General features: G+C 54.9%; 1 protein-coding gene across 2 annotated transcripts in view; it reads right to left on the bottom strand.

Moving 5' to 3' along the window:
• CPXM2 (carboxypeptidase X, M14 family member 2) overlaps positions 1–17,765 on the bottom strand; it is a 93,745-nt gene extending 75,980 nt beyond the window's left edge. For both annotated transcript variants that reach the window (XM_066355361.1, XM_066355360.1), the window contains exons 1-2: positions 17,357–17,765; positions 5,711–5,809 (exon numbers count right to left, since the gene is read on the bottom strand). In XM_066355361.1, the coding sequence (XP_066211458.1) occupies positions 5,711–5,809; positions 17,357–17,669 (412 nt within the window). In that variant the 5' untranslated portion in view covers positions 17,670–17,765. The remainder of the gene's footprint in view (positions 1–5,710; positions 5,810–17,356) is intronic.
• Between the last annotated feature and the right edge of the window lie 2,399 nt (positions 17,766–20,164).

Below are 20,164 nucleotides of genomic sequence, written 5' to 3'. Positions count from 1 at the left end.
GCCCACAGCACGTGTTGACGGGTCCCCTCCTCCTCATCATCACGATACATCACCTATGGGCACACCAGCTCCTCAGTAACTCAGAGGGGCCGCTGCTCTAATGCCATGGAGGCTGTCTCAATCCAGGGCGCAGCAGGAAAACAAGGTCTGCCCTGGAACTCTAAATCTGGAGTTCCGATCCCAACACCCCACCCCCTACGCGCCAACTCCGTCTGGCGGGGCGAGGGGTGAGGGGGCGTTGTTCTGCGAGTCAAGTCATAAAAGGGATTTTCAAAGGGTAGCGACTTGGGGAGCAACAAACAGGGTTAATGTGCAAGACCCTGAGCCAGACCTTCTGAAGACATTCTCGCCTTCACAATGACCACGAGAGACCATTTACACTTCAGCGAACGCAGACTTAAGGAGGCTCAAACAGAGTTAAACGGCGACAAGGTCTTTGAGTCAGTATTTGAAAATCAGGCACAACATAAAACCCAGGCACAAGCCTTAGGCCACCTCCATGTAACTTGAACACTCAAGTGTGTAACACAAATGCAAGTGGCGTGGGGTGTTTGGGGTCCCACTAGAGAGAAGAAGTGAGGCTGGCTGGGCGTCACAGTGGGCAGAGGGCAGCGCAGAGCCAGGGCTGTCTGGCCTGCCGTGATCTCTGCTTGGAAACGGAGCAAAGAACTCTCAAGACCTCGAGAGCCCAGCCAGGGACAAGCTTACAGCCTTCCTCAACATTAGCTCTCATTGTCGCCTCTAAATCGAGTAGCTCTGACTCATGGCATGCCTGCCTTCACCTTTCTGAACTCGACATTCCCTTTGATCAACCAGAGCGTCGAGACAACTGGCTGGTGCGCAGGGGAATGTGTTTCCAGTGGCTCTCTGCCTGTTTCGGAGGTCACTGGCCCCCCCCCCAGAGGGTGTGCCTTCCCCGGGGCTCTTGGGGAAGGAGCTGATCTCAACCCTATCATTGTCCTGGGACAGCTCTCTAACACCCGCCTCAAAGGAGCCCCTCTATGTGTCACCATCCCCCTCAGACTCTTCCAAGAGCAGTTCTCACCCTATCCAAACATCAGAATCTTCTGGGAAACTTAGGGGAAAAAAAACAACAACAAAAGATACACAGACCCCTCCTCACGGGCTCTGATTGACAGAGCTGTGGAGAGACCCGGGCCCTGGTCCAAAGCTCCCTGGTGAGACCCTCAGAAGCTGGCTGGTGTCTCTTGCCTGTCTCTTACTGCTCATCAGTGGCCACTCCACTTGAAAAGCCACGCAAGACTTCCTCCCCCCACGTACAGCCCCTCTCATCCTACCCACCTCCGCCTAGAGACTGTGCAAAAACTGCACTGCGAACGTCACAGGGCAGAAACTACGAGTTCTCATCACTGCCTTCCCACAGCCCAATCGACATATCCTGATAAATGAACAAATTTGTATTATGACTGAGTGTACCTACTAATCATTATGTCTGCATCATCACAGAAAATTAATTGTTCTTATATATATAAAGCCCCCCACACCCACACACACACACAAAGGAACTGCTGGTTCGAAATAGCATTTGTCAAATTTCAATCCCTTGCTTGTTATTTTCATGAATTCTTCCACATCCATGTCACACCTGCACTATTGCTTACTTAACAAAGAATACTCAGTTGAGTGACAGTTAGGAGGCTCATTCCATGAGACCTTAATAAGATCCCAGCTAACCCTTATTGAGCTTTATTATGTGTCAGCCACAGTTAGAAGCGCTTTGCTCAAGTTACCTTAGTCAATACTCTTCCAATGCTATCAGCACCTTCAATTATTATCTCTGTATGCTATTTGAGGAAATTGAGGCACAAATACATTAAATTAGGTCTAGGATCATACAGCTAGTAAGTGGTGGACTAGGCTTTAAACCCAACCCAGTTTGACTCCCCAGCTCTTAACTACACAATATAGCAACATATAAACAGAAATCCCTTGCCCTTCATATATAAAGAGCTCTTATAAATCAACACACACACAGAGAAAAGATTGGAGAGACAGGCTCTAAAGTGTTGACTGCAGTTATCTCTGGATGATGAGGCTGTGGATTTATTTTCTCCTTTGTGTTTTTCTATATCTTCCAAAATTTTCTACAAGATGCATTTGCTACTTTATAGTCAAAATGTCAAATAATCTGGGGTGGGGGGACTATTTTAGAACAACTTCCACTTCAATAGTTAAAAAAATATTTTTAAGTTTTGGGGTATGACATGGTGACGTGGGTTTTCTGCTCCCTGCATCCCAGGGCCGGCCGTGTAGAATAGGAAAGGCCTCACCCAGGAGTGCTGAGCGGATGCAAAGGGACAGTCAGGGTGTCGCAGGGAACAAAGCCCAGGCCAAGGGAAACATGTGCTGGCCTGTGTCGTGAGGACCCAGAGGACTGGCAGCACAAGTCCTCTCCTGCAAATGCAGTCATGTGAACCAGAACTGTACTTGGGGACAACTGAGTGACAGAAATGAACAGAGCCTTCTAGAGCCACCAGGGGCACGACTGAGCCCAGCAGAGCTCTGTCCCCCGATCCCATGTCTGGGGGGGGGGGTCTTTCCACACCGGTAAGTTGACTGTGGTTCAGGTTTCAGGCCAGGGTTTCCGAGGCCTGCGGCCCCGGCTGGCCACTCTGCTCACAGTTTCAATAGTCACTCCGTTGAGTCTACTGTGGACAGCAGTGAGCCCAGGGCCCCAAATCTCTCCAGACTGTAAAGGAAGGCTATAATAAGCCTCTCACGCCACAGGTTTTGTTTTAAAGACTAAAAACAAACTTTTTAGGTCCTTTCGAGATGGGGATAAAGGTGGAGAAAACAGCAAGAGAGGGGAGCCCTCAGTTTCCCGGGCACAAGTTTTGTCCAGGAGGGTGTGACACTGTCCCAGCTCTGCCCCTTGCCGTCCCTCACTTCCTAACAAGTCTGACACAGAGATGTGGTCATTTATCACAGCCGAAGTCATGTCAGCCATTTCTACCCCAAAATTGGGAGTCTGGGGTTTACACCATGACCCTCAACATCTGTGCCAGATGTCCAGGCGAAAACCAGAGCTGAGCCTTAGAGAACATCTGGCTCTGCGGCCATGGGGAGAGACTTCACCAAGGGCTTGGATGAAAACCCTCAAGTGTCTCTCTCTCTCTCTCTCTCTCTCTCTCTCTCTCTCTCTCTCTCTCTCTCTCTTCACACACACACACACACACACACACACACACACACACTCTCTAAGTAGGTCAATCCCTACGCATGGTATTCTAGGCACCAAGCAGAATAACTGAGGAGTTCTCACTCATCAACACTTATGGCTTTGGGAAAACCATCCAACTTCCATGACGGCTGAAAACCATGCTTCGTTCCTATCGATCACAGACTGTGTCATGTGCAGGCTAGCCTCGCTGTCTAGTCATGCAGAATCCACTTGGACATCCTTGGGACACCTGTTCTGCACCCCCAGACTAGATCTGGCACAAGGCAGGTGTTCAATAAACAAATGTGCCCTTCTTATCAAGCGCTGCTAGCAACACTGGGTATGGTTTGAGATGGATCAGACAGGGGCCCTGCTCTTAAGCATTCATGGCCTCTCCCAGAACAGAAGAGCCACGCACAGAAATCACCGATGTGAGAGAGGAGGGATGGGGACCATGAGGAAGAGGTATGGAAAACAGAAAGAGAGGCGATTAGGGTGGGCTTCCTGGAGGCAGCATTTGCAGAACCCTGAAGTTCTAAATCAGGAGTTCACAATCCAGAGCCCATGTGGGAGCCAAATCCAGCCCCATCTGCTGTGTTCATATGACCCATGATTTCAGAATAGTTTTTATATTCCTTTAATGGTTGCAACTTAAATGGTTATTTAAGTACCCACATAATATCCTTGATTTTCCTTCTTGGCAAATAAAGCATATAATATTTACAATCTTTATCTTTTTTTTTTTTTTTTTTGGTATTTTTCTGAAGTTGGAAACGGGGAGGCAGTTAGACAGACTCCTGCATGTGCCCGACCGGGATCCATCAGGCATGCCCACCAGGGGGCGATGCTCTGCCCATCTGGGGCATTGCTCTGTTGCAACCAGGGCTATTCTAGCGCCTGAGGCAGAGGCCATGAAGTCATCCTCAGCACCCGGGCCATCTTTGCTCCAATGGAGCCTCGGCTGCGGGAGGGGAAGAGAGAGACAGAGAGGAAGGAGAAGGGGAGGGGTGGAGAAGCAGATGGGTGCTTCTCCTGTGTGCCCTGGTTGGGAATCGAACTTGGGACTCCTGCACGCCAGGCTGACGCTCTACCACTAAGCCAACCGGCCAGGGCCTACAATCTTATCTTTTAATAAAAGTCTGCCAACTCCTGTAACTAAGGCACAAAAAAAATCCCAACATTGAAAATAAAAATCATAGCCAATGCATGCTGAGCGCTTACTGTATACAGTGTGTACTATACCCCACAGACATTATTTAATCTTTGCAATAGCTCTATAAAAGGTCATGATCCTCACTTTCCAGAGAAGGAAACTGAGTCATAGAGAAACAGTAGCTGGCCCAGAGTCTCACAGCCATTGAGGGCAGAGCCTGGCCCAAAGTCAATTTCTCAATCACCAACTTAGAAGCCTGTTTGGTTTCCTACGGAAGAGACACGTGAGCCATGTTTTCAGCACAGGGCATGTGAGGAATGAGCCCCTGTCTGGCTGCAAAAAAAAAAAGTAGAGGCAGAAGCCAGAAAGGAGTCAAATCACAGTGGGGTCTGAATGCCAAGTAGGGAATTACTATGCAACCAACACACAACCAGTAACAGGGGCATATGGTCATTTCACTGCAACACTGTTTAGAGTAGCAAAATAGTGGGAACAACCTAAATGCCCATCACTAGGTGGTTAAATAAATTCTAGAACATCCCTTTGACAGAATGCTATACAACCTTCTTGATCTCCATTGTATTAGTCAGCTATTGCTGTGTAACCAGCACCACACACTCCTAGTGGCTCACAACAAGCATTTCTTATGTGTCTACAGATCAGCTAGGCTCAGCTCGGGACCCCAGGCTACAGGTTGGGGCATATCTGTTCCCCTCATCTCAGCCTCCCTGGACTTGGGGCACACAGACTGATGGCAGCAATGCCTTTTAAGCTCTTGGCTCAGAGGGGGTCACTCCCCTTTATTCCACTGGTCTCAGTCAACAAAGGGGCATGGATCAGCCCAAAGTCAAGGGGCCTCTACCTTCTCTGAAGAGAACTGAAAAGTGACATGGCAAAGACTATGAACACGGAGAGGGAGGTGAAGACCTAGACCAATAATTCAACCAACTGCACGTACTATTACACGACAATGTCCAAGATGGGTTTTGGAGACTTGCCACAGCTGACACGGCTCCTTAGTCATAGAGACAGCCAGGGACTGGTCCTCTCCCTCAAAGCAGAAGTTCCCCAGGGGTGAAGTCCACACATGACACTAGGAAGGAAGTGATGTCTTCAGGGAGGCAGGGGGAGGGGCAGGGAAGGTCCCAGAGGCTCCGGGACACTCAGGAGTGACGGGGCGATCTGGCCGTGGGTGACTATGCACTGCAGGAGAGAGGGCAGCTCTAAAGGTTGTCATCCCCACGTCAGTGGTTCAGGAGAGGCAGCCCCGCCGACGGCAGCTCCACGCGGGAATCTGCAGCCCGCCGGACCGGACCGGTGATTGGACCGGCGACGGTACCAGGATGGGGTGCGGCCCTCCGTGGGACCTCACTTACCCTCTCTGACATCATCATGGGCCACGGGGACGTTGTGATCATCGTTGGCAGCCTTCTCAGAGCTCTTGGTTCTCACGCCTTTTCTGTTGCTATTTTTACCTAAAAAGAGAGAGAGAGAGAGAGATGACTTTACTTCCACACATGTCAGAGCTGTCCCAGGGCGGCGAGAACGCTACCATCTCCTGCAGAGCAGCCATCCCCCTCTGCCTCACCTGTCCCCAGTGATGTGCCCGGGACTCTGAGGTGCTCCTGGTTATAAGAGAGGAAGCACGTTCTGGTGGACCCCCACCTGATACCAACAAGTTACTTCTGTGGGTCATCATTCTGAGACTGCACAGCGCCCTGTGGTCCCACCTCTGACCCTCACTGGGACCCAGAGTGATACTGCGTCTAACAGATAAGAGCGACCTGGAACCCCGCCTGCCAACCCAGAGGCTAGCATTCCCCACATGCAGGGCTTCCCCCACAGGTCCCTCCGAGGCCCTGGCTGGGCACCCAGAGGGCAGGGGACGAGACTCCTTAGTGGCACCCAGGAAGCCTCCTGCACAGGCCCCGTGGGCCTGTCCAGCTTCTCTCACACCCGCTCCCTCTCTTTCCGCCCCAGAAACACCCAACTCCTTTGAGCCTTCGGTTCCTGTTTCCTGCCCAGTAGGTCCTGGTCCATGCTGGTCCCTGCTGGTCTGTGCTGGTCCCTGCTGGTCTTCCTCCCGGAGCGCCCCTCCCTCATCTCCTCCTAACTAACTCCTGCTGGTCCCACAACCAGCTTCTCAGTTCCCAACCTGAGAAGGCTCTCCCGAACTCCCGGCCTCAATCGATGCCTCTTCGACGGCCCTGATGGCACCTGCCTCAGGTCCAGAGACCTCTATGCAGAGACTGACGCGGAGGCCCAGGGGTGTCCTGAGGGAGCGCTCTAAGGAGAGAGGGGGTGAGGGCTCAGGGTGGGACAGAGGAGGGAGCAAAGCAAGGCTGTGTTCTCTTTTTTTCTTTTTTGACAGAGACAGAGAGGGATAGATAGGGACAGATAGGGACTGTAGGGACTGACAGATAGAAAGGGAGAGAGATGAGAAGCATCAATTCTTTGTTGCAGCACCTTAGTTGTTCACTGATTGCTTTCTCATATGTGCCTTGACGGGGCATGGGGGTGGGGGGGCTCCAGCCGAGCCAGTGAATCCTTGCTCAAGCCAGTGACCTTGGGGTCATATCCATGATCCCACGCTCAAGCCAGCAACCCCACGCTCAAGCTGGATGAGCCCACACTCAAGCCAGTGACCTCAGGGTTTTGAACCTGGGTCCTCCGTGTCCCAGTCCAACACTCTATCCACTGCACCACCACCTGGTCAGGCCAAGGCTGTACTGTCAGCTGGCCTCTGCCTCAGCCTGATCCCATGGGGTGCTAGAGCAGGAACTGCACACGGCGTGTCCCCCACTCCCCACTTGAGGTAAAGGGCTGCTTTTCTACCTCTGGCCACAGCCTGCCTGTCCAGCTGGGGGAGGGGGGTGTTGAGCTGTAACCATCCAGGGCAGTGCTCCAGAGAAGAAAGCCACTGTGAGCCATTGCACCAAGACTCCGGCCACAGGGTCTGGGTGTCCGGCAGAAAAGGGGGCCCGCAGCCCCGATAGAGCTCCACACATCTGTGCTGTGTGTGCATCAGCGTCACACACGGGTGACACATGCCCATCTGTCCGTGGGGGCAGGATCCGCGTCTGGTTTTGCTCACAGCCCCGGCTCCGGAGTCTGGTAGATGATCTGCCGTGACTAATGATCGAATGAAATAAGTAATGAATCACTCAGTGACCAAAGAGACAAAGACAAGAGGAGGAGCCGCTCTGTGGAGAAAAGACACTTAGTTTCGGACTTTATGAAAGCCAAGCTGAAATACCAAAAACATCTGGTGGACCGTGCCACTTAATGAAGTCATGTCAGATTGTTCCACAGTCACCCACAGTGAAAAGGGTACTTAAAAAGAAAAAACCTAAATCTGCAAAGAACTCAAAGGGCACATTGGGCCCAGCTAAGGGCGAGCCTCTCCCCATCATATTTTTGGATGACACCGGCTGGGAGGGTCTTTCATTTTTCATATAAGCTAAAAAATATTACAAGGCTAAGCGTCCCCCTCAGGTCAAGAAAGTCAATAAACCCAACATCTAGAAAGGCCAGAGGAGAGAGCCTGCTGACCTGGGTGCATCTGACCCCAGCCTGATGCCTCCCGGGCACCCGGGCCATTTCTGTGGGTCGGAATGTCATGGCCAGTGACCTCCAAAGATGGCCTGATCTGAAAGAGCCTGGCCGAGGGTCTGCGAAGACCCTGACCGTTTGGCAAAGCCAATGCCGTAACCTTGTGGGGTGTGACTTGAGTTTGGCAGAAAGATAAGACATTGCAGGCAGGAAGCTCTACCAAATATGTGAGGAAGAAGCCCAAGTTCTGGGAAGGAATGTTCCATCCCAACCCTGCCCGGAAGTCGGCCGTTCATGGCCTTCTCCCCGCCGGGGTGACCTCTCTGCCTTCTCCCCACCGGGTGACCTCTCTGCCTTCTCCCCACCGGGTGACCTCTCTGCCTTCTCCCCACCGGGTGACCTCTCTGCCTTCTCCCCACCGGGTGACCTCTCTGCCTTCTCCCCGCCCGGGTGACCTCTCTGCCTTCTCCCCGCCCGGGTGACCTCTCTGCCTTCTCCCCGCCCGGGTGACCTCTCTGCCTTCTCCCCGCCGGGGTGACCTCTCTGCCTTCTCCCCGCCGGGGTGACCTCTCTGCCTTCTCCCCGCCCGGGTGACCTCTCTGCCTTCTCCCCGCCCGGGTGACCTCTCTGCCTTCTCCCCGCCCGGGTGACCTCTCTGCCTTCTCCCCGCCCGGGTGACCTCTCTGCCTTCTCCCCGCCGGGGTGACCTCTCTGCCTTCTCCCCGCCGGGGTGACCTCTCTGCCTTCTCCCCGCCGGGGTGACCTCTCTGCCTTCTCCCCGCCCGGGTGACCTCTCTGCCTTCTCCCCGCCCGGGTGACCTCTCTGCCTTCTCCCCGCCCGGGTGACCTCTCTGCCTTCTCCCCGCCGGGGTGACCTCTCTGCCTTCTCCCCGCCCGGGTGACCTCTCTGCCTTCTCCCCGCCGGGGTGACCTCTCTGCCTTCTCCCCGCCGGGGTGACCTCTCTGCCTTCTCCCCGCCCGGGTGACCTCTCTGCCTTCTCCCCGCCGGGGTGACCTCTCTGCCTTCTCCCCGCCCGGGTGACCTCTCTGCCTTCTCCCCGCCGGGGTGACCTCTCTGCCTTCTCCCCGCCCGGGTGACCTCTCTGCCTTCTCCCCGCCGGGGTGACCTCTCTGCCTTCTCCCCGCCGGGGTGACCTCTCTGCCTTCTCCCCGCCGGGGTGACCTCTCTGCCTTCTCCCCGCCGGGGTGACCTCTCTGCCTTCTCCCCGCCGGGATGACCTCTCTGCCTTCTCCCCGCCCGGGTGACCTCTCTGCCTTCTCCCCGCCGGGGTGACCTCTCTGCCTTCTCCCCGCCGGGATGACCTCTCTGCCTTCTCCCCGCCCGGGTGACCTCTCTGCCTTCTCCCCGCCCGGGTGACCTCTCTGCCTTCTCCCCGCCCGGGTGACCTCTCTGCCTTCTCCCCGCCGGGGTGACCTCTCTGCCTTCTCCCCGCCCGGGTGACCTCTCTGCCTTCTCCCCGCCCGGGTGACCTCTCTGCCTTCTCCCCGCCGGGGTGACCTCTCTGCCTTCTCCCCGCCCGGGTGACCTCTCTGCCTTCTCCCCGCCGGGGTGACCTCTCTGCCTTCTCCCTGCCCGGGTGACCTCTCTGCCTTCTCCCCGCCGGGGTGACCTCTCTGCCTTCTCCCCGCCGGGGTGACCTCTCTGCCTTCTCCCCGCCCGGGTGACCTCTCTGCCTTCTCCCCGCCCGGGTGACCTCTCTGCCTTCTCCCCGCCCGGGTGACCTCTCTGCAGCCTCCTAGGGGGCGTGAGGGTAAAGGGCCTGGCCCCTGCTACACGTTCAGCCTCACCTCCCATACGCTGGATCCATGCCCATGGCCAAAATGCCCCCGCTCAGCTCTGGGGGTCCAGGGAGGGTCCAGATGTGGGACACATGTGCAACACCCCTGAAAGCTTGCTTCCCGGTGGGGGGGGCCGACACGTGCGGGACAGATGCTCAGAAGGTTGTGGTGGGGGACAGAGGCGAGAGGAAGGGCCCGACCACCTTCTCGAAGCTCCCGGTGCTGCCCGGGCGTAAGGACGGGTTCCGGATGCTGCCACTGCCCTGACCACGGTGCATCCTCAGTGACCCGCTTCACCGCTGTGTCCCTGTCCTTCCTCAGTAAGACAAGGAGGCGTGGCACCTGCCTCGACAGCAGGTCCAGGGAGGAAGCAAAGAACACGCCACACACGCCGAGTGCCCAGGGCAGGGCGCAATCACGGGAGCCGCCACCTCTCCACCGTGAGCCACATCGCGGGGACCTCCCGTCACCACGCGCCATTCCGGTTGCTGGAAACACAACAGCAGCCAACACATGGAGTGTGATTCACAGTTTACGAGGCACTTTCACATAGCTGATAACATTCAATCCTGGCAAGTACCCTCGGAGGGCGGGAAGCTGGCTATGAATAGTACTGTCCAGGCAGGGACACTGAGGGTCAGAGGGCGAAGAGACCCACCCAAGGTCGCTGACAGAGCCGGGCGGAGCTGGAGTCCGACTCCAAGTCCAGGCCCTTCCCAGCCCCTTCCCGTCTTAGAGCGAGAAAGGGGGCATCTGGTCCGTCCAGGTGGAAGGAGACAGTCACATGGAAATAGGGCGCAGGGAAGGAGCCACAGTTTAAATCAGTATCTCCATCTGGGCTGCGTGACAGAACTGAATTCCTTAAGAGTAGCAAGACGGGATTGCCAGTGTGGGCCCTGCGTTCTATTCTGGTCTGTGGCGACACACAGAATGCTTTTTAGTTGATAGGAAGTGATTTGCCCTCCCCCCATACAAGGAGCTTACAGTAGCAAACCCCAGAAACTGAAAAATTCTTTGCTGCATATTTGAATTTTCCCCAGGAAATTCCAGCCCAACAGCATCTGTACTCCCCCTTGCGAAGGGCTCGGCCCAGGGCCCCAGGCTCCCGGCCTTGTCTCCTGGTAAGGAACCCACGTAGGAGGGAGACCTCCCCCCATGGAAGGGGCTTCTCAGGAGCGGCCCAGAAATGCAGCCTTGGGGCATCGAGACAGACGATGATGACCACTTTCTAAAACACCGCCAGCCACGCATGCCTGCGGAGACCCTCGTCTATGAGAGCCGGGGTCTCTGCGGGGGAACAGTGGCCACACACTCAGGCTCCAGTGGTGTTAGCAGAAGGGCCAGGACGGGGGGAGGGAACGACCTGTGTTCTTACCCAGTTCTGAGACTGCCCAGCGCCCCTAGGACACGGGTTCTCCCAGGAATCGGGTGAATCCTGAAAGAAGTTTGAGTGGTTGGATGAAGCACTTGCTTCTGTTACTTAGTGACCTGGATGGACTGGGGGGGGGGGGGGATGGAGGTACCAGTCCAATTTTTTAAGTCTTTCACCAGGGTTGGACCAAAATCAACCAACCAACCAACCAACCAACTAACCAACCAATCAACTAACTAATCAACCAACCAACCAGTCAATCAACCAACCAACCAATCAACCAACCAATCAAAACCCTCCTCGCCTGTGTCTTCCCCGTCAGCCTCTGCCCACCTCGGGGCCAGCTTTTATGCAGAAGGCTTGGTCTCCACCAAGGTCCTAGGGCATGAGCTACAGTCACTCCCAGCCTTTATGCAGCTGTAGCCACCTTTCCTAACTTGCAGCCAAGTAAAACACCTTGAAGAAAGGGCCAGCTCTGTCACAGCAGCAGGAGGGGTGTGCAGGGACGTGCAGGGCACTGCTGGTACTCGCCAGCTCAGTTTAGGTTTGGCTGGAAACAGCCCGAGACAAGGCCTTGGTGCAGGAGAGTCTCTGGGGGGTGACTTCATGAAGAAGCGAGGGGACAGAGACACGGAGGAAGGAATGCCGATAACCCAGGTTATGTGTTGAACAGGACCCTTGGGGACTCAACCTGGCTGGGACTCTGGGAAACTGAATAGAAAGTGCCTCTGAACTGTCCCTCTGGAGGCTGGAAGGCGGTGTGGTGACTCATCTCACCTCGTGCCACCTCAGGAAGTGGCTTATTATTATTCCCACGTCACAGTGAATGGTCCGAGGCTTGGAGAAGTCACATGTACCCGTAGGTGGCAGAGCCCAATTTTGATCCCAGCTCTCTCTGAGTCCTGAACAAGCTGTCAAACACCTACAGATGTCATGCCATTGACTAGTCCATAAAAAGTCTGACAGAGAGTCTTAAATTAACATGTGAAGATGTTTTGTAACATTTCAAGCATCCTGTGGTGTCCACATGCATAGCGGACTGAAGGCCAGCCAGTTATGGACATTAGTCCTTCCAGTGGCCCTCCAAAGACACCCCAGTTTCATGGGTTTCATGAGCCCAGAGGGGCAGCTGTGGTGGCAGCTGTGATGGCAGGGCTCTGAGAAGGTCACAGAGGGCAGAGCCATTGTTGGAAGCTCCAAGCCTGAGAGCGAGGCTCCCTGGCCCTTGAGGACACCCAGCAGAAACCTCGCCTCAAGAATGCAGGCTCCAGGGCCCAGACTGCTGTCGTCCGGGCACTGATGTTGCTGCCACCGTGAGATCTGACAGCCACAAATGCTCAAGGCACATGGGAAACACAGAGACTATTTTTTTTTTTAAAGAACCACAGCCTCCAACCCAGCTTCCCTAAACGTGGAGTGTTTCCCCTTCATTCTCAATGCACCTACTCTGGTTCCCAGAGCCATGGGCACAGGCAGGGGGGTGTGCCAGCATGAACAGTTGACTTTGGAGAACACTTTGGAAAAAGAGACGTTTGCTGATGTGCATGAAATTACCTTTTTTCATGAAACGTCATTTTCCTTGGAATTTTGTAGGGAGTTTGTCTGGATTTAACTCTTCAAGTGAGCGTGTAACGTCAGGACATAAAGATGTCTTGCTCCTTGTTTACGTGTGCTGAAAGCGTGGTGATTGCTGTTCAAATTCACGCTGAAATATTTACAAACGTTCTCTGAGTCCTCAACCTCCAGCCTCGCCCAGGAGAAGACATTGTCATCCGAAGGTCCCAACAGAGCCAGCCCCCCCCCCCCCAAGAGCCGAGTGAGGCTCATACGTTTGACTCTTCCCGGTGACTGGCTTCGAGCGCACACACAGAAAGGGCTTTGTTTACACCCCAGTATGCTCAAATAACAACTCTTCGGTTATTGCCCTGCGGGCCCGGGCACAACACAGTACAAAATGCAAACTCACAGATTCTGGGCACAGACGTACAAACACATGTGGCTCGCTGCTCACTCTGCAAATTCCACTGCTGAGAACTGGGAACCGGAACTACGAATGTGAGGCAGGCGGATGCACACTCGACAGTGCTGCATTCTCCCCGGCCCCTCAAAAAAGCAACAAACAAGTCAGAACCCAAGAGGTATAAAGGCTACATGACTTAGTCTACTTCTAATCCAAGGCATGATGGAGAAGGGAGTGGGGGAGTCTTCCAATCACCTACTTAGGGTTTTGTTGATCAATTTGTCTGTTTCTTACTGCCCCTTAGGAAAGAAAACGTGAGTCATGCAACTATGATTTACTTCTCTGTTCTAGCTTATTCTCTGAAAATAGTACGGCCACAAACCTTGTCACCAACTTGGAGATGACATGCAAAGTAAGTACACCCCAAACCCACTGGCATGCCCACAATGTGGCCCCCGAGCTACTCTTCGCCCGGGCTAATGCAAACGGGGCTCTGAGCCTCACTCCCTGGACCCCAGAGCATTCCAGCTGCAGGCACGAGGAGCTATTGGATTCTGTTAGAAACAGCTGACTACCTGGAGTTAGAAGCGAGAAGCCAGGTCCTATGAGGAACAGCATCCTAGCAATCAGTACGATGCAATGGGAGGTAGGCAGAGCCCACCAGAAGAAAGGCATGAGCAGACACTGGGTAAACCACCGCTGGACTCTTGCGGAGGACGAGCGTCACGGCACACATAATGACCTCGGGGTTTCCTACGAGTCTCAAATTCTGGGGTTAACTGATGTTCACAGTGAGGACCTTAGAAATCGTATGAAACAGAGCCCCACTCAACCTCAGAAAAGGACTGCACTGTTCTGGATCCCGATGGTGGTGGTGGTGATTCCACACTTCCGCTTGTGCAATGAAATGGCAGAAAGCTACACACGCACGTGCATGCACGCACACGTTAATGTAAAAACTAGTGAAATATTAGGCGTGTAATCCAGTTAATAGTTTGAACCCATATCAATTTCTGGGTTTTGATATTGTATATAGCAGTGATTCTCAACCCACTGGGGACACCTAGCAATGTCTAGAGACACTGTCACAACTAGGAGGTGGGCGCTACTGGCATCTAGCAGGTCAAGGACAGGGATGCTGCTAAATATCCCACAATGCACAGGGCAGCCCGTCCCAATACACACACACACACACACACACACACACACACACACACACACACACACAAACTGGCCCCAAAATATCCATACTGTCAAGGTTGAGAAATTGTGCATGTTACCAAAGACGTTATCATTGGGGAAAGCTGGGTGACGGACACACAGGACCTCGCTGTACTGTTTGTTGCAGTAACCTGGGAGTCTATATAGTTATTTCAAAATAAAATCATAAGTTCTTTTAAAGATTCAAGTCTTCTCAGTATATCAGAGCTCTACTTCTCTGGTAATCAACCACTCATGGAAAAATGCAACACTCTCAACGAACCAAAGGACCCAGCCGTCCAGGGCAACCCCAGGACGCCAGCACAGGACAGTCACCACAGATGGTACGAAGGAGCAGCCCAGGGTCAGGGCCAAAACTGACACCGCAATCAGACTCCAGCGTGCTGGCTCCTTCAGCCAACCTCCCTGTGAAACGGAGACGGAACTCTGACACACAGAACGTGTGCCTTCCGCCTTCCCTCGAGCCCAACCTGTAAGCAAGACAAGAACTACCTGGAAAATATCTTACCATCTGCAAAGACAAAGCACATGGCAGACTTTTAAATTAGTCATACGCGCTCTCGCATCCTTCCTCCTTTCTGGATCTGACCTCTCGTGCCTGCCTCAGTTCCCAGACAGTGCCTGATATGTACCGTGCACCATCTACCCCATGAAGCCAAGTCCTGAAATTCACATTAAACACCCCAACCGAGGCCCGGTGTTTCTTCTTCCTCTATAAATAAACGTCTTCCTAGGCTATTACGACACCTGCTTATGAAACGGTCCAGTGCAGAGATGAACACATCTCTTACATCATGGACAGTCCATAGATTAAGCCACCACGAAACGTAGGAAAAATTATTTCTTTTATAAGCCGTTTAACTGCACAAAAGTATCACTGACTTCCTTAATCAAGGTCATTCTTAAACCAGTCCCCCCCCTTGGGGTCCTGGGTGAGAGATTGCACTGGTCAAATGCACCCCCCCCCCAAAAGGACAGGAGTTGAAAGTCAGTGTGATAAATGTCACACTTTGCTTGTCATGGTTGGGGGTTCCCTAAAAAGCCCACACAATTAATTAGAAATGTGGCAGGCCTGGAAGCATGTCCCCCTCCCCCTACCCTGGGGGATCTTGAGCTGAGTCTCTGAGCCGAGTCTGAAATTTCCAAGGAAGCCGTTTTCAGTTTGGGGATCAGCAATCCAGCCCTCGGTACGCCTGCCATTACTGTCTCAAAGTCTCCCAACTTCTGTTCCAAGAGGTTGGGGCAGGGCTGTCTTACCCTCCTCCTCCCAGCTCCCCGTACTGAGCAAGTTCTTGATAAAAACCTGTGGAATAATGAATGGTTCACAGAAGGACTCGCATAACCAGGCACTGATTGACACAGGCAAGGTTTTGTTGAAAAGCACCTGGAGCAATTAGCAAAGTACAGTGAGGTCGCAGGTCCAGTCTTCCTACTTGCAGATGAAGAGGCTCAGAGGTCTTGGAAGCTGAAGGCTCAGCCCCAGCCCTGGGTGTTAAGTGCTCTCATCAGATTCTGGGCTTCTTTCACACCTTCTCCCCTCCCTCCCCCCCAGTAAATAACAGCACCTAACATACGTGTCTGCAACCAAAATAAAATACTAAAGTAAAAACACATGCAAATTTGATTCAAACTACCAAACCCAACAAAACAAAACAAAAAATAGGCCTTGGGTTGAAAAACCCAGGTAAAGGGCTTTCAAATCTCCTAAGCCAGCGAGTGACACTGAGCAAGTTATTAAAGAGTCAGAGCCTCGGGTATGCCGTAAGACAACAAAAATGCCCGCCCCTCCCTCAGAGCCACTGAAGGCATGAAGTGAGACATTGATACAGACAGCTCCTAGTGCAGTCACAGTAGGGGGTCCTGCAAACATGAGTGTCCCTTCCCACTCCTATTCCACGGTGGCTTTTCCAACTCTTCATTTTCATAATTCTGCTGAAAATATTGGAAATTCTAGGCGGTTTTGTTCAGGGTTATACAACTCACAGAATTGGCCTGCTGATTCACAGAGTTGCCTAGAACTGAAATAGGGCAGGCAGGCCCCCCCCCCCCCCCCAGCGAGTACAAAAGAGAAAGAGTTGCTGACACCGGCCCACACACTCAAGAGTTGTGGCTCCATCTGCCCCCCTCCCCCCCTGCTCGCTGCAGACTGCAGACTTCCCCCAATAATTCAGCCAAACAGTCCCGGTTCCTTCCCTGCCAGGGGCTGCGTAAGGTGCCACCGCTCTCCTTTCAAGGAAGGCCAGAGAATTTGGCCACAGGCCGGCTTGCTCCTCAATCTTGAAATACAAGGACAGAAGCCCTTTGCAATTTGAGGAAAGGACATTTGGAACAATTAAGAGAGAGTTCCCCTTCACAAGGCGTATAAGAAACAGAATGAAAGTCATTTCCCCCAAGGCCGGACTGGCAGAAACTGGGGCGGGGGGGAGAGGGGCAGATTCCAGAGGGAGGAGAGACTAATGGAAGACACAGCAGCCAGGCTGCCAGGTGCAGCTGGCCTTTCCCAGAGGCCTCAGCTTGCCCTCTCCACACGGGGCACTGGGGTCCGGCTGCTGCCCAAGGCCCCCCGGCAGGGGCTCTGCCATCCTGCCCTAACTGGGCAGAGGAGTCAAAGGACCCACAGGAGCTGGGGAGGCAGCTGAGAGGACACACACTGGCTGAGTAAAGGCCCATTGCTGAGCTGTCCCCAGAAGGCCATTGTGCCAAAACACACCTGCAGTTCGCATCCCAAATCAGAAATTCACTCTCAAGAATACGCCCTGGAGGAAGACAGAAAACGAGGCAGAGAAAGAAGTGTGAGGAAGAAAGATCCTTGGCTCAGTAAATTTCAAACTTGGTGCAAAAGGTCCCCAGGTCCCCAGGCAGCCTCCCAACTGCACTGCTCAGTCTCCGCCTGCGGGGGGTGCTGGTCAGGTTTAAGTTCCCGAAAGCTCCGAGGGCCAGCGGGTACCCCGCAGTCTCAGGGAAGGTGGGGGCAGCGATGAGGAGGCTCTCGGGGCGCTCTCCTCCCAAACAGGCAGGGAAGGCACCCTTCCCCGTCCCCGCACAGACTCAGTGGGCCACCACTGAGAGCGCTCATAGCCAGGGGAGCCCCCTCGGGCCGCCAGCACAGAAAGTTACCTGGTGGAGGCGTCTCCGGAGCTAACTTCTCCCCCCTGGGAGCTTTCTTGGGCTTGGTCGCCTTCTTGGGCGGCCCGGACTCCAGCGGGCGCGAATCCCGCACCTCCTCCCCTGTCTCTGCAGGCAGTGGCGGCGAGAAGGACTCGGACTCGGGCTCGGGCTTTGGGCGCGCATAGTAGGGCTCCTGGCTCCAGATCTCCTGCACGTAGTAGTCAGAGTCCTCGAAGGCTGTGCCCTGCGCCTCAACCCCGGCCAAGGCCACCTCCAGGAGCGCGAGGGCCAGCGCCAGTGCGGCAACCCCCCGGCGGGCCATGGCCACTCTGCCCCGTGCACCAGGCAGGGTCACGGTGGCCGAGAGCGCCGGCCGGGCAGCGGGCGCAGACGGTGGAGCGGCGCACAGGGCGCAGGAGGCGGCTGGCCCGCGGCGCGTGTGACGGGTCCACTGGGCTGGGCTGGGCTGGGCTGGGCTGGGCTGGGCCGACTGGGCCGGGCCAGGGGCGGGCAGGGGCCCTCCAGGCGGGGGCGGGAGCAGGGGGGCCGGCCCCGCCCTTCCTTCTTCCCTCCCTTTCCCCTTTCCCCTCCAACTCCGAGATGGTTGGCCCTGGCACGCAGGTATTGGAGACCTCTCCATCCCATAAATGGCTCCAAACCTCCCCCTTCCTGGCACCCGGGACACCAGGCAGAGAGCTGCCCTGCTGGGCGCCGGCTCCCCCAGAGACTCAAAGGCGCTCCCCCCTGGAAGGAAGCTCTAGGCCAATCCTTGGTCCCACCCCTCCGTTTTAAAGGTTGGAGAAATGTGACCCCTGAAGAGAAAGGATTCACACAGGTCCTTAAGCAAACTGGAGCGAGAAACCCACACCAGTCATGCATTCCCTGCGGGGCATGCCAACCTTCCTGCTCAACTTGACCCTGATCCTATCTCAGGAGCTGCGGGTGAAATTGCTGAGCCCCCCAGGGGGCCAGGGTTCAGGGGAGCAGTGTATCCATGGGGCCAGGGCCTGCTCCCATCCAAGACGTGCCTCTGTTGGACTGAAAAGTGGAGACCTGCAGGTTAGAAGTCTGAGCAGGTGGCACCAGCCCAAATCAGGCAGCTGCGATCCTAGAGTGTGTGTGTGTGTGTGTGGGGGGGGGGGGGCTTCCAGGCTCACACAGGTGCAAATTCAGTCCCAGGTGGTAGCACAGTGGTCCTGTGGGCTGGATGGCTATCAACCCCAGCCAGCACTTGTTTCCTCCGGCCAGCGGCCTACATGCTTTCCGTGGGGAGTACCTAGCGGCCTCCCTCTGGCCTGGCAGGTGGGTTCACATCTCGGGGCCAGCGCTGGTCCACTGAGTCCCTCCAATGGCTTCCAATCGCAATGACTTCCCCTCCTGCCAGAGCTCTCCTCCTTCCAGCTGGGGAAGGTTCTCTCCGCTTTTAAGGGTTCCTGGACTTAGATGGGCCCACTCAGGCAATCCAGGATAATCCCCTTCTCTTAATATGATAACCTCAACCACTTCTACAAACTCCATGTTGCCATGAAACCAACATATTCATAGGTCCCTGAGGTGCAGGGAGGGTGTCTTTGGAGGGACATTCTGCCTCCCACAGAGACAGATTGGCCCTCATTTTTGAGGACCCTGCCATTCCAGGATGCCAGTGAGCCGAATGAATCTGGACACAAGGGCAAGGACTCCCCCATTTTCCTGGTGTCACACTTCTGAGCCCACACAGTGGGCAGGACGTGGGCCAGGACAGCTGCCATGCTCTGCCTCTAGCCTCCCCATTCATCGCCTTCTTTTTTCTCATTGGTCCCCCCACCCCCAACACCCCCAACACTGCCACCACCACTGGCGGCCCAACAGGCCATCCTTAGGGCAGGTCTCTCGGTCTCCCAGGCTGCAGGCCCAGGCAGGGCCCCAGCTTGTCTCCCCACCAGGAGGCCTTGGACTGGGACATCAATCCCCAGGACATTCCAGAACCCAGAGCCAGGAAAGATCTCCAGAGTGAGAGAGGAAGCAGACCCCCTTCTCCCCCAGCCACTCTCCCAGACTGCCTGGGCTGGCCCGCGACCCCCTCTGGATGCCTGCTCACATTCCTCCATGGTCTATCCCCAGGGAGCACTCACACGGGGTGCTTTCATCTGAAGCCAGGCGCTCCCGACAGTAGAACGGGCCGGCGCGGGGCTTCTGTGGCAGAACAGAATGTGACCGCGGCGGCAGCAAGCAACGCGCTTCTGTGCAGAAGTCCCAGCTAGCTGCACAAAACACAGGAGAGCCGGCGGCCTGCATCCCATCCCAGCAGGGGCCTCCAACACCACACTGTGCACCACCTCCATCGAAGACCCCAGAGCCTGAAAAACAGGCACACACCTGGCCCAACCCCAGACCTCCAGAATGTCCTGAGAAGCGGAACTGGACACTGGCATGTCGAGGAAGCTCCTCGGGGGATTGTGATATAGTGAGGACTTGACCCTCGCCTCTCTCCTCCCATTACACAGAGGAGAAGACTGAGGCCCAGGCTCCCGCAGGGACACAAAGCCAACTACTGGCGGTCAGGACCACACCCTGCTCTTCTGCCTTTATCCAGGTGTGCACGTCTGGCAGTGTGAGTCTGGTGAGTGTTCAGAGACCGTCCCACCCCAGCGTGGTTTTCAGCACCTCCCTGGCGTCAGGAGACGGGCCCCATGGGTCTCCGTTCTCCATTATTCCTTGTTTGTCCTCCATGGAGAGACATGTATTTAAAGCAGGCAGAACAAACAGAACAAGAATCGATGGCATGGATGCCAATTCTCTCAACCTGCAGCAACCCGCAGCGCGGTCCCTGAGCTC

The sequence above is a fragment of the Saccopteryx leptura genome, chromosome 13 (genome assembly GCF_036850995.1).
Source record: "Saccopteryx leptura isolate mSacLep1 chromosome 13, mSacLep1_pri_phased_curated, whole genome shotgun sequence".
Classification (NCBI taxonomy): Eukaryota; Metazoa; Chordata; class Mammalia; order Chiroptera; family Emballonuridae; genus Saccopteryx; species Saccopteryx leptura.
This window is presented reverse-complemented; position numbering and strand designations above follow the sequence as displayed.